This window comes from Rhinolophus hipposideros (assembly GCF_964194185.1).
Source record: "Rhinolophus hipposideros genome assembly, chromosome: 17".
NCBI lineage: Eukaryota > Metazoa > Chordata > Mammalia > Chiroptera > Rhinolophidae > Rhinolophus > Rhinolophus hipposideros.
In genome coordinates, this window is record NC_138063.1 from 32,736,112 (window position 1) to 32,754,394 (window position 18,283).

General features: G+C 34.4%; 1 protein-coding gene across 1 annotated transcript in view; it reads left to right on the plus strand.

Moving 5' to 3' along the window:
- Positions 1-18,283, plus strand: part of CCDC178 (coiled-coil domain containing 178) — a gene marked incomplete at its 3' end in the record, with an annotated part of 368,411 nt that overhangs the window by 119,881 nt on the left and 230,247 nt on the right. The window contains exons 15-16 of the mRNA XM_081078376.1: positions 1,470-1,631; positions 3,392-3,505. Coding sequence (XP_080934502.1) covers positions 1,470-1,631; positions 3,392-3,505 — 276 coding nt within the window. The remainder of the gene's footprint in view (positions 1-1,469; positions 1,632-3,391; positions 3,506-18,283) is intronic.

Here is an 18,283-nt window from a genome sequence, read left to right on the forward strand (position 1 = left end):
TTGCATTTTACTTAGCATTTTAAATTTGTCTGTAATGAGGCATCTTTTTACTATTTGGTTTGCAAGCCAGCAGTTTTCTCTCCTTAGCTGATGACAGTTGCCCTCTTTGTACAACTAGCAGTATCTGATCATGCATAAAGAAACTGACCTCCCATACACATATCTCATTTTGTGGCTTAATGGGAATTTCTGCCTGTCTAGTAAAAGGGCAGTGGGATCTTATTCCTAAGTGTCTCCTTTGTTTGTTTCCTGATGATATGTTCTCTTTACTTTGAGTGTCTTTCAAATGAATTTTTTTAACACTGAAAAAAAAACCCAAAACAAACCTACGATCTTTCTATATAAACCATTTGAAACTATGCATTGTAACTCACGAAATCAATTGTAATTTTTTTACCTTTATACCATCTGCCTATTCATCAGAACCCAGGTTGGCTATTTTGATCCCTGACATCTTTCTAGAATCCCTCTCCTTCAAAAATACATAAGTATTTGAAATTATTGTTATATGAAAAATAAAATTAAGAGGCAAAACAACCTAAAATAGTGTTGTTTTTAAAGATTATTTGAGATTATCTGTACCTTTGGTCCTCTTTGAAGCAAACAACTTTTGCAATTTCTTCTGTTAGAAAATTTGACGTTTTCAAACATATAAAGCAATGTTTTTCTACTTCTATATTCTAGAAAATACCAAATTTCCTAATTTATTTATACATCTATTCAATAATTCCATAATCGTCCAGTGCTTTTTGCTTAATATTTTGGTCTTGACATCTTTTTCATTGGTTTTATTTGATTTTAGATTTTAGGAATTACATGTAGTTCAGTATTTGTTGTTCGTGTGTTCTGTAAACTCATTATCTTCTGATACTTAAGAATGTTTGATTTTTATTGTTTGTTAATTTGTTTCTCATCATTTTTCTAATAAGAAGTGCACTCTTTAAATATGCTATATTTGTACCTATTACTTTTTTTTTTTTTAGATTTTATTGGGGAAGGGGAACAGGACTTTATTGGGGAATAGTGTGTAATCCCAGGACTTTTTTCCAAGTCAAGTTGTTGTCCTTTCAATCTTAGTTGTGGAGGGTATGGTTCAGCTTCAAGTTGTTGTCCTTTCAGTCTTAGTTGGGGAGGGCGCAGCTCAGCCCCAGGTTCAGTTGCCATTGCTAGTTGCAGGGGGCACAGCCCACCATCCCTTGCGGGACTGGAGGAATTGAACTGGCAACCTTGTGGTTGAGAGCCCACTGACCCATGTGGGATTCGAACCGGCAGCCTTTGGAGTTAGGAGCACAGAACTCCAACTGCCTGAGCCACCAGTCTAGCCCCATACCTATTACTTTTTATGGCGGTGATTATTTTTTTGATTTTCAAATAACAGCAAGTATAGCTGACTGACACAAGACGGAGGCTCAATAAACATTTAGGTAATCGATAACTGAATGCATTTTTTTTTTAATCTTTTCTGGCAGAAAAGGCTGTATTCTCTGCAAGAGGAACAGGAGCTTGTGACAGAGGAATTTCTGAAAAAGAAAGCAATGTATTCCCTAATCCTGGCAGAAATAGAGGCACCAATGCTTCAAATGGAAGAAGATGCTATAAGGATGAAAACTCTCCACCAAGAACACTCTGATGTAAGCATTTATAATTAATCCAGACACTAATTTGCAGGAATATTTAGGCTGATAAATCATGTATACGATTTTGTATTGCTACTTGGAAAATTATGATTTCACATAGGAAGACATAAAATCTCAGACAGAATAAGGAACTATTTCATTGACCACACAACTGATCTACAGCGGAAGTATATAGATATATATATAGAATATAGAATATAGTATATAGTATATAGTATATAGTATATAGTATATAGTATATAGTATATAGAATATACAATAAAGTATATAGAATATAGTATATTAATAGCAAGACTATTAATGCTATAACTCTGTATGCTGTCTTAGATTATACTTAGGAAAAGCAGTTTTCAAATGAGTGAGTAGTGATTTATTTGGTATGATTTCCCACTATGGTAAATTTAATTCAGAGTTTCACTGCTCGTTAATACAATGCTACAGCTATGTTTATTCAGATGTAAAATATAATGCATCTTGACATTTTCATGGTAAATTTTTGATGCATGTAAAAAACAGCTAGGATGAAAAATAAAGCAAATGTTGATAAATATTTTCAAAACAACAAGTTCATGGCAGTAACTGATTTTACTAGCTCTTCCCTAACAAAAAAATTAGTAGAAAAATATGTATATATCATGTCATTAGTCTTTTGGAGAAGTAGAGGGTGTGGTAAGAGTTATACATTCTTGTCTTCAGCTCCCGGGAGTACGTATACATTATTCATTTGGGCCATTTTGACAAGAGGATTGTTTTTCATTGCAAATTATGATGTAACTTTATATTCTTAGTCTTTAATAATTTTCAAAATTTATTTAAAAAGCCTTGTGATTTGCAAAGTGTTCCTATTAGGAAAGTTTATTTTGATCTTCAAAGCTTCCCTATGAAATAGGTAAGAGAGAGTTTATCTGTATCATAGACTTGAGAAAACTTGGGCCTGAATGCATGAAGCAACATGTACAAGGCCATAAAGCATGGAAACAACAAATTCTGAGTATATTATGCTACTTAAAACTCTTAAATGCTTAGTCTAGAGCTCATATGATGAATGTATAATCAGTACTAATACCTAGTGAGATAAATGATTTTAATAATGGCTCCTCCTTACATTAATGATGGAAATTTATTAATTGCATCAAAAGCCTCAGTATAATCATCTGAGTATGATAATGAATTCCAGAAAAATTAATGACTTTTATTTCCCCTTATTTTATAATGGCCATTGTTTTATATCTTCTTGTAGTTTAGTAGTCATTTCTATTTTTATTAAATTTTAATAGTTTATGATTTATAAGAACTATTAATTTAGCATAAATTCTTGGAAATAATAAGTTTTTATGCACTTTCTATAATGATTACTGATAATTTGTATTTGGAATTTTAATTTTGGTTAAAATATTTTAAATATTGTGATGAAAATTTATAATTTTGATGTGAGTTTATTAATGTTTGTGACTTAACTAAAATTTATAAGATTTTAGTTTTCTCCAAAAATTCAAATTGAATATTGGGATTGTGGATATCATAGAATGTTTTCGTAATTCATGTGTGATGATCCTTTCTCTTTCCATCTATCTATCTATCTATCTATCTATCTATCTGTCTCTCTATATATGAATACACACACACACACACACACACACACACACACACATATATATAGTTTTTATTAAAATAGTTACTTAGAAACTATTTGGTTTACACCAGGATAATTAGATTGTAAATGCTACACATCTTAATTTCTGACTGTCTTCTAGGCACTAAAGAACATAATTGAGGAGAGAAAACATGTTAAAAAAAATGTGGAAAGAACAAAGAAAAAGTTAAAAAGAAAGGGGAAGGAAGCCCAAGAAGCACTAATAAAAACTGAGGTAAATTTAATATGAAAAAATTTTTGAATTTACACCCTGTTTATGGCAGTGAAAACTATTCATGCAAATTTAACTGTATATGGATACATCCCATTTCTAATTGGTTGCACTAAGTTGATTCTGCATGTGCATACACACACGTGCACACACACATACACACACACACACAGAGTCTCTCTTTGTGTTCATTTTTTTTTTCTCTCTTACAGTGTTTTCCCCACTGATCTAAGTATCCCCAATTACATTTCGTACAAAATAGAGGCAGAAATCTGGCCTATACTAGATAGGACCATATTTCTACAGATGAGACCAATCTACAGACTGAAACATTTGTTAATATCTGACATCGGCATTTTACCCTCAGACTGGTATATAGGGAGCATAAACAAACGGCTATATATCAAAAGGCTTCGGGCATTTTTCCAAATTAGAAATACTTACTCCCTGAAAATCCTTACATCTAATAGTCTATCTTTAGAGAATCATTGGATACGGGTAAGTAGGTAGAAGTAGTTCATTGTCTTTATCTTGCTATCCTCTGGATATATTTTAAAGGTAGACCCAATAGGATTGGTGGGTGGATAATATGTGGGCTATGAGATAGAGATGTGATTATATCACTTTTAAAAAGTTTTCCCTGTACTGGGTTACAAAATAATATTAAAAAGGATTACTGAAGTAAATCATAATATTTATAATAACAATAACAGATTACTAATATGTTCCATGTTTTCTATATGCCAGGCACTGTTCTAAGTGCTCAGACGTATTAACTCATTTCATCTCCATGATAACTCTATAAAGAGTGCTATTCTTACCTCCATTCTCTATTTGAACCATCTGGTGCCTTGTCTTTTAATTAGTTTGTTCATTTTCACAGCTTATTATTGTGGAGCTCAGATTCACTATATCTGGCACTGGCACTGGAATCTATGCTCTTTTTTAAAAAGTAAAGTTTATTTGGTTGACAGTGGTTAGTAAAGTTACATAGGTTTCAGGTGTACAGTTCTGTAATCCATCATCTACATATCACATTGTGTGTTCACCACCCAGAGTCAGTTCTCCTTCCGTCACCATATATTTGATTCCATTTACCCTCATCTCCCTCCCCCCACCCCCCTTACCTCTGGTAACCACTAAACTATTGTCTGTGTCTACAAGTTTTTGTTTCTTTATTTTATTCTCTTAGTCCTTTGTTCATTTGTTGTTTTCAGTTTTATATCCCACATATCATTGAAATCATATGGTTCTCAACTTTTTTCTGTCTGACTTCTTTCACTTAGCATAATAATCTCAAGTTCCATCCGTGTTGTTGCAGATGACGTTATTTCATATTTTCTTATGGCAGAAGTAGTATTCCATTGTGTATATATACCACATCTTCTTTATCCAGTCATCTATCAAAGGACGCTTTGGTTGTTTCCATGTCTTGGCCACCGTAAATAATGCTGCAATGAACATTGCAGTACATGTATTTTTACGGATAAATGTTTTCAGATTTTTTTGGTAGATGTCCAGGAGAGATTGCTGGGTTATATGGTAATTTGATTCTTGATTTTTTGAGGAACCTCCACACTACCTTCCATAGTGACTGCACCGATCTGCATTCCCACCAACAGTGTATGAGGGTTCCTTTTCCTCCACAGCCTCTCCAACACTTGTTACTGTTTGTCTTGTTGATGAAAGCCATTCTGACTGGGGTGAGGTGATATCTCATTGTGGTTTTTATTTGCATTTCTCTGATGATTAGTGATGTTGAGCATCTTTTTATATGTCTATTGACCATTGTATGTCCTCTTTGGAGAAATGTTTATTGAGGTCTTCTGCCTGTTTTTCAATTGAATTGCTTGTTTTGTTGTTGTTGCCCGTTGTATGAGTTCTATTAGTCCTTTATCAGAGACATTGTTTGCAAAAATCTTCTCCCATTCATTTGGTTGCCTCTTTATCTTGTTGATGGTTTCTTTTGCTGTGCAGAAGCCTCTTAGTTTAATATAGCCTCATTCATTTATTTTAAATTTTACATCCCTTGCCTTTGAGGTCAAATTCATAAAATCATCTTTGAAACCAAGGTCCATAAGTTTAATACCTATGTGAAATTTCTTCTATGCAGTTTATTGTTTCAGGTCTTATATTTAGGTCTTTGATCCATTTTGAGTTAATTTTGGTACATGGTGACAGATAGCAGCCTACTTTCCTTCTTTTGTCTGTGGCTATCCAATTTTCCCAGCACTATTTATTGGAGAGGCTGTCTTTTCTCCATTGTATGTTTTTGGTTCCTTTGTTGAAAATTATCTGCCCATATATATGGGGGCTTATTTCTGGGTTTTCAGTTCTATTCCACTGGTGTGTGTGTCTGTTTTCCTGCCAGTAACATGCTGTTTTGATTACTGTCACTTTGTGGTACAAGTTGAAATCAGGGAGCATGATACCTCCAGCCTTATTCTTTTTTCTTAGGATTGCTTTGGCTACTCAGGGTCTTTTGTGATTCCATACAAATCTGATTTCTTTGTTCTATTTCTTTAAAAAATGCCATTGGGATTTTGATGGAGATTGCATTAAATCTGTATATTGTTTTGGGTAATATGGTCATTTTAACTATGGTGATTCTTCCGGTCTATGAACATGGAATGTCTATTGATTTCTTTATGACTTCAATTTCTTTAAAAAATGTCTTACAGTTTTCAGTATATAGGTCTTTCACATCCTTGGTTAAGATTTTGCTTAGGTATTTTATTCTTTTTGTTGCAATTGCAAATGGAATTGTTTTTTTCATTTCTTTTTCTGAAATTTCATTGCTAGTATATAAGAATGCAATGGGGTTTGTTTTATGTTTATTTTGTAGCTGGTAACTTTACTTTGTTCATTTATGGTTTCTAATAACTTTTGGTGGACTCTTTAGGGTTTTCTATATAAGCATCATGTCATCCACAGAAAGTGACAATTTAACTTCTTTGTTCCTAATTTGGATCTTTTATTTCTTCCTCTTGCCTGATTCCTCTGGCAAAGACCTCCAATACTATGTTGAAAAGCAGTAGTTATAGGGGACAGCCCTGTCATGTTCCTGAACGTAGAGCAAAGGACTTCAGTGTTTCACCATTAATCATGATATTAGCTGAGAGTTTCTCATATATGACCTTTATTATGTTATTTAACTTTTATACCAATTTTATTAAGTGTTTTCATCATAAATGGATGTTGTATCTTGTCAAATGATACTTTTTCTCTGAATCAATTGATATAATCATGTGATTTTTGTCCTTTATTTTGTTTATGTGGTACGTCACATTGGTCGATTTGCATATGTTGAACCAACCTTGTGTCCCTGAGCTGAACCCCGCTTGGTCGTGATGTATAGTATTTTTAATGCATTGTTGCATTTGATTTGCTAGGATTTTGTTTAGGATTTTTGCATCTGTATTCATCAGACATATTGGTCTGCAATTTTCTTTTTTTGTGTTGTCCTTACCAGGTTTTGGTATCAGGGTATTTGTTGGCCTCATAAAGTGAGTTACGGAGTATTGTGTCTTCTTCAATTTTTTGGAAGAGTTTGAAGAGGACAGGTATTAGATCCCCTTTGAATGTTTGGTAGATTTCATTACTGAAGCCATCTGGTCCTGGCCTTTTGCTTTTGAGAAAGTTTATAATGACTGATTCAATTTCCTTGCCGTTGATCGGTCTATTGAGATTTTCCAGTTCTTTGTGATTCAGGCTAGGAAGGGTATATGTTTCTAAGAACATGTCCATTTCGTCTAGGTTATTGAATTTGGTGGCATAGAGTCCTTCATAGTATTCTTGGATGATCCTTTGTATTTCTGTGGTAACTTCTCCTCTTTCATTTCTGATTTTGTTTACTTGTGTCTTTTCTTTTTTTATCTTAGTCTAGCCAAGGCTTTGTCAGTTTTATTAATCTTTTCAAAGAACCAGCTCTTTGTTGCATTAATTTTTTTCTATTGTCTTTCTGTTCTCTATTTCACTTAGTTTGGCTCTGATTTTTATTGTTTCCTTCCTTCTGCTGTCTTTGGGTTTCATTTGTTCTTCTTTTCCTAACTTTTTAAGGTGTAGAGTGAGGTTGTTTATCTGGGATTTTTCTTCTTTTTTGAGGTAGGCCTGTAATGATATAAATTTCCCTCTTAATACTGCTTTTGCTGCATCCAAAAAATTTTGAGAGGATGTATTTTCATTCACATTTGTTTCTATGTATCTTTTAATCTATCCTATTATTTCTTTTTTTTCAAGATTTTATTGGGGAAGGGGAACAGGACTTTATTGGGGAACAGTGTGTACTTCCAGGACTTTATTTTTTCAAGTCAAGTTGTTGTCCTTTCAATCTTAGTTGTGAAGGGTGCTGTTCAGCTTCAAGTTGTTGTCCTTTCAGTCTTAGTTGTGGAGGGCACAGCCCAGCTCCATGTCCATTTGCCGTTGCTAGTTGCAGGGGGCACAGCTCACCATCCCTTGCAGGAGTCAAAACGGCAACCTTGTGGTTGAGAGGATGCGCTCCAACCAACTGACCATTTGGGAGCTCAGCGGCAGCTCAGTTAAAGGTGAATGTTCAATTTTAGTTGCAGGGGGCATTGCCCACAATCCCTTGCAGGACTTGAGGAATTGAACTGGCAACCTTGGGGTTGAGTGCCCACTGGACCATGTGGCAATCAAACCGGCAGCCTTTGGAGTTAGGAGCATGGAGCTCTAACCTCCTGAGCCACCGGGCCGGCCCTATCCTATTTCTTATTTGACACAGTCGTTCTTAAAAGTATGTTGTTTAATCTCCACATACTTGTGATTTTTCTTGCTTACTTTTTATAGTTGATATCCAATTTCAAAGCCTTGTGATCAGAGAATATGCTTGGTATGATTTAAATCATTTTACATTTCCTGATGCTAGTTTTATGTCCCAACATATGGTCTATCCTTGAGAATGTTCCATGTACACTAGAAAAGAGTGCATAGTCTGATGTTCTAGTACAAAGTGCTCTGTAAATGTCAGTTGTGTCCATTTCATCTAATGTGTCATTTAGGGCTGATATTTCTTTCCTTTATTTTTTATTTGGATTATCTACCCGTAGCTGTCAATGATGTATTTAGGTCCTCTACTATAATTGTGTTTTGGTCAATATCTCCATTTTAGTTCTGTTAGTAGTTGCTTTGTATATTTTGGTGCTCCCTGATTGGGGACATAAATATTGATGACTGTTATATCTTCTTGTTGTATCGTCCCCTTTATCATTATGAAATTTTCATCTTTGTCTCTTGTTATCTTTTTGTCCTGAAGTCTGTCTTATCTGATATCAGTATGGCTACACATATTTTTCTCTGAGTATCATGTGCTTGGAGTGTCAATTTCTACCTTTTCATTTTGAGTCTATATTTGTCCTGTAGCTGAGATGTGTCTCTTGGAGGCAACATTTGGTTGGATTTAGTTTTTTTATTCGATCTGCTACTGTGTGCCTTATTGGTGAGTTCAGTACATTTACATTTAGGGTGATTATTGGTATATGAGGATTTCCTATCATTCTGTCTGGTTTTCTGGTAGGACAGTGTCTCCATTGTTTCTTTGCCTCTTTGTTGCTGTCTGTAATTTTAGTGTGATGATGGTCTATGATTTTTCCCTCTGTTTCTTCCTTTTTTATGTTGTGTATTTCAGTTTTAGATTTATTTTGAGCAGATAGCATTAAGTTTATGTAAAAGCAAGTCTTATATTTAGAGTATTCCATTTTCTTTATCATACTTCCTTCCTCCATTCCCATTTCCCTGTTCAGACCTTTATTCTCTCCCGTTTTATGATTTTATTGTCACAAATTATCACTATTTATGCTATGAGTTGATTTCTGTATTGCAGTAGCAAGTGGCTTTTTTCCTATTTTTTCTTAGATGTTTTGTTTTCTTTACCCTATATGTTTTGTTTAAGTATATAGTGTAATATTTGGTGTAAGGGTTGCCATTTCCTGCTTCTGTTTGTCTGTTGTAATACTACTCATGATTTTGTATTCTTTTGCAGTTTATTTCAGGTTGAATAGCCTCCTTCAGTATTTCTTGTAATGTAGGTTGTGTGTTAGAAAATTCCCTCAGCTTTTTTTTGTATCTGGAAGATCTTTATTGTTCCTTCATATCTAAAGGATATCTTTGCTGGATATATTATTCTTGGTTCATAATTTCTTTCAATAGTTTGAATGCTTGAGTCTGCTCCCTTCTGGCTTGTGGAGTTTCTGCTGAAAAATCTGATAATAATTTAATGGGCTTTCCTTTGTTGGTTACTGTCTTCTTTCCCCTGGTTGCCTTGAGGATTCTTTCTTTGTTATTAATTTTCGATAGCTTCAATACAATGTGCCTTGGAGAAGGTCTGTTGGGATTGAGGAAATCAGGTGTTCAATCTGCTTCTTGAATTTGAGGATCCAGTTCTTTCTACAAATTTGGAAAGTTCTTGGTGACTATTTGTTTGAATATACTCTCTGTTCCCTTCTCCCCTTCTTCTCCTTCTGGTATGCCCGTTATTCTTATGATCCTCTTTCTGAAGGAGTCAGAAAGTTCTTGTAGAGTTCTTTCGTTTTTTTTTAACCCTCAAGTCTCTCTCTTCTCCCATCTCTGTCATTTCCAGATTTCTATCTTTGATGTCACTGATTCTTTCCTCCATCTGATCAGCTCTATTACCTAAGTTGGCTATTTCATTCTTCATTTCTTTTATAGAGTTCTTAATCTCCCGATTTTAAAAAAGAACTAAATCTTCTATTTGGTTCTTTTTTAAAATTTCAATCTCTTGGTAAAATGTTCATTTTGTTCTTTGATTGTGTTTCTGAGTTCATTAAACTGCCTATCTGTGTTTTCTTGCATTTCACTGAGATTTTTCAGAACTGCAATCTTGAATTTTGTCATTTAAGTCACATATTTCCATGTCTTTAAGGTCATTTGTTGGAGACTTTTCATTTTCTTTCTGAGCTGTCTTGTTGCCTTGGTTATTCATGGCAATTAATGAATTAATAGTTCTCTTCCCAGGCATCTGCAGGAGTGGGTTCTGCAACAGGTTGGTAAGAAGAGGCCTTTTTTTTTGCTTTCTAGTAGGTGTTGGTAGAATGTTTTATTTTCTCTCCAACTGCAGACTTTTATTCTCTCTCATGCTGTAGAGTTATATTTTCTCTGCACTGTTCTGGCTTCTCACATGATGGGGAGGTTCCCTGGAAGGTGGGCTCTTCCTCTGTGAGCAGGTTGCCTAGGTTTCAGGGCACTGCCACCGTGGGAGGATGTTGAGAACTTCTGAGTCCAAAAGCTCTTTCTGCAACCAGATTCAGAGCCTGTGTGTTTCTGCAGCTCTGTTTATCTCTTCAGGGATCTACCCAGATAGGTGTGGGCAGGGGCAGGATGGATTGTGAGAGATGGGTCTGAACAGCGGTGATGACTAACAGCACAGTTATCTTGCACCCAAGTTTCCTTCCCCTTCACTGGAACTATCTAGGCTGTGAGTCTGTGGCTGTGGGGCTGCAGCCTGCAGAGCTCTAATTATTCTGTTGTTTTAATCTGACACTGCTACCATTCTGCTTCTAGCACTGGGAGGGTAGGGGGTGTGCTGAGCTCTGGGAAGGTGGGAAGGGGTTGGCCAAGCTCTGTGCCTATGTCTTCCATCCACTGCTTGGCAGTGAGGGCTTACACCATCGTTCTCATTCTTCTTCCCTCAGTCTTTGCTCCGAGGTCTCTGCTGTGAGCATTGGTTTCAGCTGTGTTATATGCTGATCCCTCAGGCAGGACTGTGGGCCATAAGGGGAGTGCTAGCAGCCCAAATTCTTCCCTCTCCCGCCACTGTGGTAGTTCCAGAATGCAGGGAGCTTGGAGCTCTGAGCTCTGGTCTGCTTCCTGTGCCTGAGCAGCCAACATCACCACACTTCACCATTTCCTCCTCCCTTGCCCAATTTGCCCACCTTTAGATGATTTCAATTGTGTGTGTCTTTGGCTTGCCTGTCAGCTGCACAGGGAGTCCTTTGTGGAATTATAGCTGTTCAATTTGTTGTAAATTCCAGGGGAGATTTCAAGAGACTCACCTCACGCCACCATTTCTGTGATGTCACTGGAATCTATGTTCTTAACCATTACATTGTACTGGTCAAAACTTACAGGTTACTTTTATTGACCATAATGAAGTGAAATCAGAACTCAAAAACAAAAAATGCAGCCAAAAGAAAAAAATTATGTAGATTACTGGAAATATATTTTAAGTCACAGTTTTTATTATTAATTTTCTTCTGTGTTAAGGAATATTTAGAAACAAATTACCATTTATTTAATGGCTATTAATTGTAATAAATGACTAATGATATAGCAAACTATATAGAATGGGCCAAAATAATACATTTGTATTACCAATACATTATTTTGGTTACAAAAACTGAAAGTGTTAACATATGTATTAAGGACAAAAGAGAGGAAAAAGAAATTAACAACCACAGAAAAATTAAAAGAGACATAATTATATATAAAAGTGAGGGAAAGAATGCTATTTTGCATAACAATTTGTTTTAAAATCTAATTTACTTATAAAATAAGTAATGTATAAGTGTATATATATTATATACACTTTATAAGTGTATAATTTACTTATAAAATAAAAATGATGAAAACTGGTGAAGTGAAAAAAAACACAATAATAGATCAATAATTATAGAATAAATTTAATTTATCCAAACTCTACTACTAAAGGCAATCACAAGCCCAGATATTTTACAGGCCTTCCTAAAAAGGCCAAGTACACAGCATAAGAAAGAATGAAAAGCTTTTAAATTCATTCTATAATAATATAACCTTGAAAATATAAGTGAAAAATATTAACATAAAAAAGAAATGTATAGGTTATCTCACTTATGAATGACAAATTCTTAAATATATCAACAAATTAAATTTTACAATGTGCTAAAAATAATATACTAGTAAAATAAGATTCCTTTGAAGAATGTGAAGATGACTCAATATAAACAATTGTATTAATATAATTCACTACATTTGTAAAAATGAAAGACAATTAGCCAAAAATATTTGCTAAAACTATACAACCATTAATGATTTTAAAAATGACTCAACTGTCTAGAAATAGAATGAAACTTCTTTACCTTGATAATGTGTTATAGTTTATCTACCAGTATTTTCCATCAAATATCATAATTAATAATGAAACATGGAAAGCATTTTCATTAAAATCAGGAACAAAACATTCATACCAGCTCTTACTATTTAGCACACTATTGATATAACAAAGTACTTGTAATACATCACAAAAGATGAAATATGTGTTCAACACTGCCACAGAAAGCCACCACAGTTCTTATGTCCATATCTGAATATTAACTTCAAAAATATTTACTGAAAGTTGGCAAAGGTGACATATTTAACAAATATAAACAAATTCCAAGAAAAATATGGCTGAATATCGTGTGTCTGCTCTATATTGTAGAAGGTACTAGAAGTTGGTGGGTTAGCAAAGAAGGGTTAATTTTGTTTGTCCTTCAAATTAATTTGTCTTTCCAATTACTATTGAGCACTTTAAATGTATTCAATATTGTTGAATATTGTTGCAGTTGCTAGAGTTGGGAAAGTAAAAGGAGAACTTGACTAACTCAAGAAACACATAATCTCATTGGGAAGCAGTCAAGGAAAAGACAGCATTAATATTGTGAACAGAGCCATGACAGCCGTATAATGAGATAAGAGAGGGTCCTACAGGAGGAAACCTAAATGAGCTGAGGGGATCTGGGAAGGTTTTTCAGAAGAGATGAGGTGTAAAAATGAGAATTACTCATGGAATAAATAGAGGTTGGATACTTGCCTTGCTATTTTTGAAGTGAATGAAGATAGTATGCACACAAAGCCTAGAAGAATAATTGGTACAAATGGTATCCAGAGAAAAACAGGTGTAACCATACTTATATCAGAAAAAACAGACTTCAGGATAAAAAAAGGTAACAAGAGACAAAGATGGACATTTCCTCATGATAAAAGGGGACAATACAACAAAAGACATAACACTTATTAATATATTTGCCCCCAATCAGGGAGCACCAAAATATACAAAGCAGCTACTAACAGAACTAAAGAGAGAAATTGACCACAACACAGTTAAAGTAGGGGACCTATATACATCATTGCCAGCTATGGATAGATCATCCAAACAGAAAATCAGTAAGGGAAAATGTTAGCCGTAAATGACACATTAAACCAAATGGACATAATAGACATATATAGACCACTTTATCCTAGAACATCAGACTATACATTCTTTTCTAGTATACATGGAACATTCTCAAGGATAGACCATATGTTGTGACATAAAACTAGCCTCAATAAGTATAAGAAGATTTAGATCATATTAAGCATATTCTCTGATCACAAGGCTGAATTTGGATACCAACTACCAAAACAAACAAACAAACAAACAAACAAAAAAAACAGGAAAAACCACAGATATGTGGAGATTAAGCAACGTGCTATTAAAGAATTACTGGGTCAAAGAAGAAATAGGAAGAGAGCTCAAAAGATACATAGAAACAAATGAGAATGACAATGCGTGCTGTCAGAATTATTAGGATGCACCGAAAGCAGTAAAAACAAGGGAATTTGTATCATCACAGGCCTATCTCAAGAAATAAGAAAAATCCCCCCAAACAACCTAACATTACACCTTAAAGAACTAGAAAAAGAACAGATGAAACCCAAAGTCAACAGAAGGAAGGAAATAATAAAAATTAGAACAAAAAAAAATAAAATAGAGAACAAAAAGACACTATAGAAAATTAATGCAGCAAAGAGCTGGTTCTTTGAAAAGATTGACAATAAAATTGACAAACCCTAGGCTAGACTCATTAAGATAAAAAGAGAAAAGACACAAACAAAATCAGAAATGAAAGAGAAATTACCCCAGATACCACAGGAATACAAAGGATCATACAAGAATACTATGAAGGACTATATACTATCAAATTCAATAACCTAGAAGAAATTGACAAGTTATTAGAAACATATAGCCTTCCTAAACTGAATCACAAAGATTTGGAAAATCTAAATAGACTGATTAACAGTAAGGAAATTGAATCAGTCATCCAAAACCTTCCCAAAAGCAATGATCCAGGATTAGCTGATTTCACTAGTGAATTGTACCAAACATTCAAAGAGGATCTAACACCTATCCTTCTCAAACTCTTCAAAAAAATTGAAGAAGACACAATACTTCCTAATTCATTTTATGAAGACAACATTACCCTGATACCAAAACCTGGTAAGGATAACACAAAAAACAAAACTACAGACCAACATCTCTGATGAATACAGATGCAAATACTTTATTTTATTTTATTTTTTATTTTTTATTTTATTTTATTTATTTTATTTTATTTTAATTTTTACATCCCTCACACCGTGAACCCCCCTCCCCCCATCCACCACCACCATAACCTCACACCGAGCCATCACATTATACACATAAAATTATAGTTGGCATTCATTAATGTCCAGCCTCTGGTGTACAATGCCATGACCAGGCATCCAGAGCATCCCTGAGGTGGTCTCCCAAACAGGACACATGTCCATCGAACACCCAACAAAATCCCCAAACACTATTGAATAAGTTCCCCAAAGTAATTCTCAAAAAACCCTGAGGCCATCCTGTGGTCACCAGCCGCCCCCCAATCCCTTCACCCTTCCCCCCATCCCCAACCACCTCTCCCCCATCTAACAACTCTCGGTTTTTTGTGTCCCCAAAACTGTTTCTGATTAGTTCATACACATATTCTTTTCTTTAGATTCTGCATATAAGTGAGATCATATGGTACTTGTCTTTCTCTTTCTGACTTATTTCACTTAACATAATGTTCTCTAGATCCATCCATGTTGTTGCAAATGATAAGATTTTTTTTCTTTATGGCTGCGTAATACTCCATTGTATAAATGTACCACAGCTTCTTAATCCAGTCTTCGACTGATGGGCATTTCGGTTGTTTCCATATCTTGGCTATTGTGTAAAGTGCTGCAATAAACATAGGAGCAGATGCAAATATTTTAAACAAAATTCTAGTAAACTGCATGCAACTATACATTTAAAAGATTATACATCATTATCAACTGGGGTTCATTCCAGTTGCACAAGGATGGTTCAACATATGCAAATCAATAAATGTGATATACCACATAAACAAAATAAAAGATGAAAATCCTATGATTACATTACTCGATGCAGAAAAACATTTGACAAGATACAATACCTATTTAATCATGTGTATGATTAAAACACATAATGGGTATAGAGGAAAACTAAAGGCCATGTATGACAAACCGTCAGCTAATATCATAATTAACGGTGAGAAACTGAAGACTTTTGCTCTATATTCAGGAACAAGACAGGGCAGTCCCTTATTACCACTCTTACTCAACATAGTATTGGAAGTCCTTGCCAGGGCAATCAGGCAAGAGAAAGAAATACAAGACATCTGAATTAGGAATAAAGAATTTAAATTGTCACTTTTTGCAGTTGACATGATTCTTTGTATAAAGCAGTAAAGAGTCCATCAAAAGCTACTAGAAGCAATAGATGAATATAGTGAAGTTGCTGGCTACAAAATCAATGTACAAAAATCCATTGCATTCCTATATATTAACAATGAAATTTCAGAAAAAGAAATGAAAAAGCAATTCTGTTTGCAATTGCAACAGAAAGAATAAAATACCTAGGAATCAACTTAACAAAAGATGTGAAGGACCTCTACACTGAAAACTATAAGACATGTTTTAAAGAAATTGAAGAAGACATAAAGAAATAGAAAGACATTCCGTGTTCATGTTTTTGGAAGAATCACGATAGTTAAAATGACCATATTACTGAAAGCAATATAAAGATTTAATGCAATCCCCATCAAAATCCCAATGGCATTTTTTAAAGAAATAGAACAAATAAATCATCAGATTTGTATGGAATCACAAAAAACCCTGAATAGCCAAAGCAATCCTAAGAAAAAAGAATAAGGCTGGAGATATTACACTCCCTGATTTCAACTTGTACCACAAAGTGACAGTAATCAAAACAGCGTGGTACTTGAAGAAAAACAGACACACACACCAATCGAATAGAATTGAAAACCCAGAAATAAATCTTCATATCATGGGCAGATAATTTTCAACAAAGGAGCCAAAAACATACAATGGAGAAAAGGCAGCCTCTTCAGTAAATGGTGCTGGAAAATTGGAAAGCCACAGGCAAAATAATGAAACTAGACTGCTATTTGTCACCATGTACCAAAATTAACTCAAAATGGAGCAAAAACCTAAACATAGGACCTGAAACAATAAACTGCATAGAAAAAATTTCACATAGGCATTAAACTTATGGACCTTGGGTTCAAAGACGATTTCATAAAATCAATGAATGGAACTATATTAAACTAAAAAGCTGCACAGCAAAAGAAACCACCAACAAAACAAAGAGGGAACCAATGAAATGGCAGAACATATTTGCAAACAACGCCTCTGATAAGGGCTAATATCCAAAATATATAAAGAACTCGTATAACTCAATAACAAAAAAATCCCAAACAATCCAATTAAAAAATGGGCAGAGGACCTGAACAGATACTTTTCCCAAGAAGACATACAAACAGCAAACAGATATGAAAAAATGCTCAACTTCACTAGCTATTAGGGAAATGCAAATCAAAACCACAATGAGATATCACCTCACACCTGTGAGAATGGCTATCATCAACAAGATAAATAATAAGTCTTGGAGAAGCTGTGGGAAAAAGGAACCCCCATACACTGTTGGTGGGAATGTAAATTGGTACAGCTGCTATGGAAAACAGTATGGAGGTTCCTCAAAAAATTAGGAATAGAATTACCACATGACCCAGCAATCCTTATCCTGCGTATCGACCCAAAAAATCTGAAAACATTTATCCGTAAAGATACATGTACTACAGTGTTCATTGCAACATTATTTACAGTGGCCAAGACATGGAAACAACCAAAGTGTCCTTCGATAGATGATTGGATAAAGAAGATGTGATATATATACACACATACATATATATGTATATATACATGTATATATATATATATATATATATACACACACACACACACACACACACACACACAATAGAATACCACTTCTGCTGTAAGAAAAGATGAAATAGTGCCATTTGTAACAATATGGATGGATCTTGAGAGTATAATGCTAAGCAAAATAGGTCAGACAGAAAAAGTTGAGAACCATATGACTTCACTCATAAGTGGGATATAAAAGTGAAAGCAATAAAGGAACAAGACAAACAAAGAAAAACTGATAGACACAAACAACAGTTTAGTGGTTACCAGAGAGGGAGGGAAGAGGGGGATGGTAGAAGAGGGAAAAGGAGATCAAATATATGGTGATGGAAGAGGAAAAGACTCTTGGTGGTAAGCACACAAAGTGATATATAGATGATGTATTATAGAATTGTTCAGTTGAAACCTATGTAACTTTACTAACAATTTTCACCCCAATAAATTTAATAAAAAAAAGAATATTTGGCACTGGAAGTATTTAACAGATGGTTTGCATTATTATTATTATTATTATTATTATTATTATTATTATGTAATTTTTAACTTGGTGAAAAATGAGATAAGGGCATTCTAGAAACAGACACTGTGTCTACGAAAAGAAATCATGGGAGAATGTTTTGTGTTTGTGTAATGACAAGTAGTGAGTACGGTCAGAGAACAGGATACCTACCAGTTCTAAGAGTGAAAAGAGATGAAGCTAGTGAGACAGGCAATGCC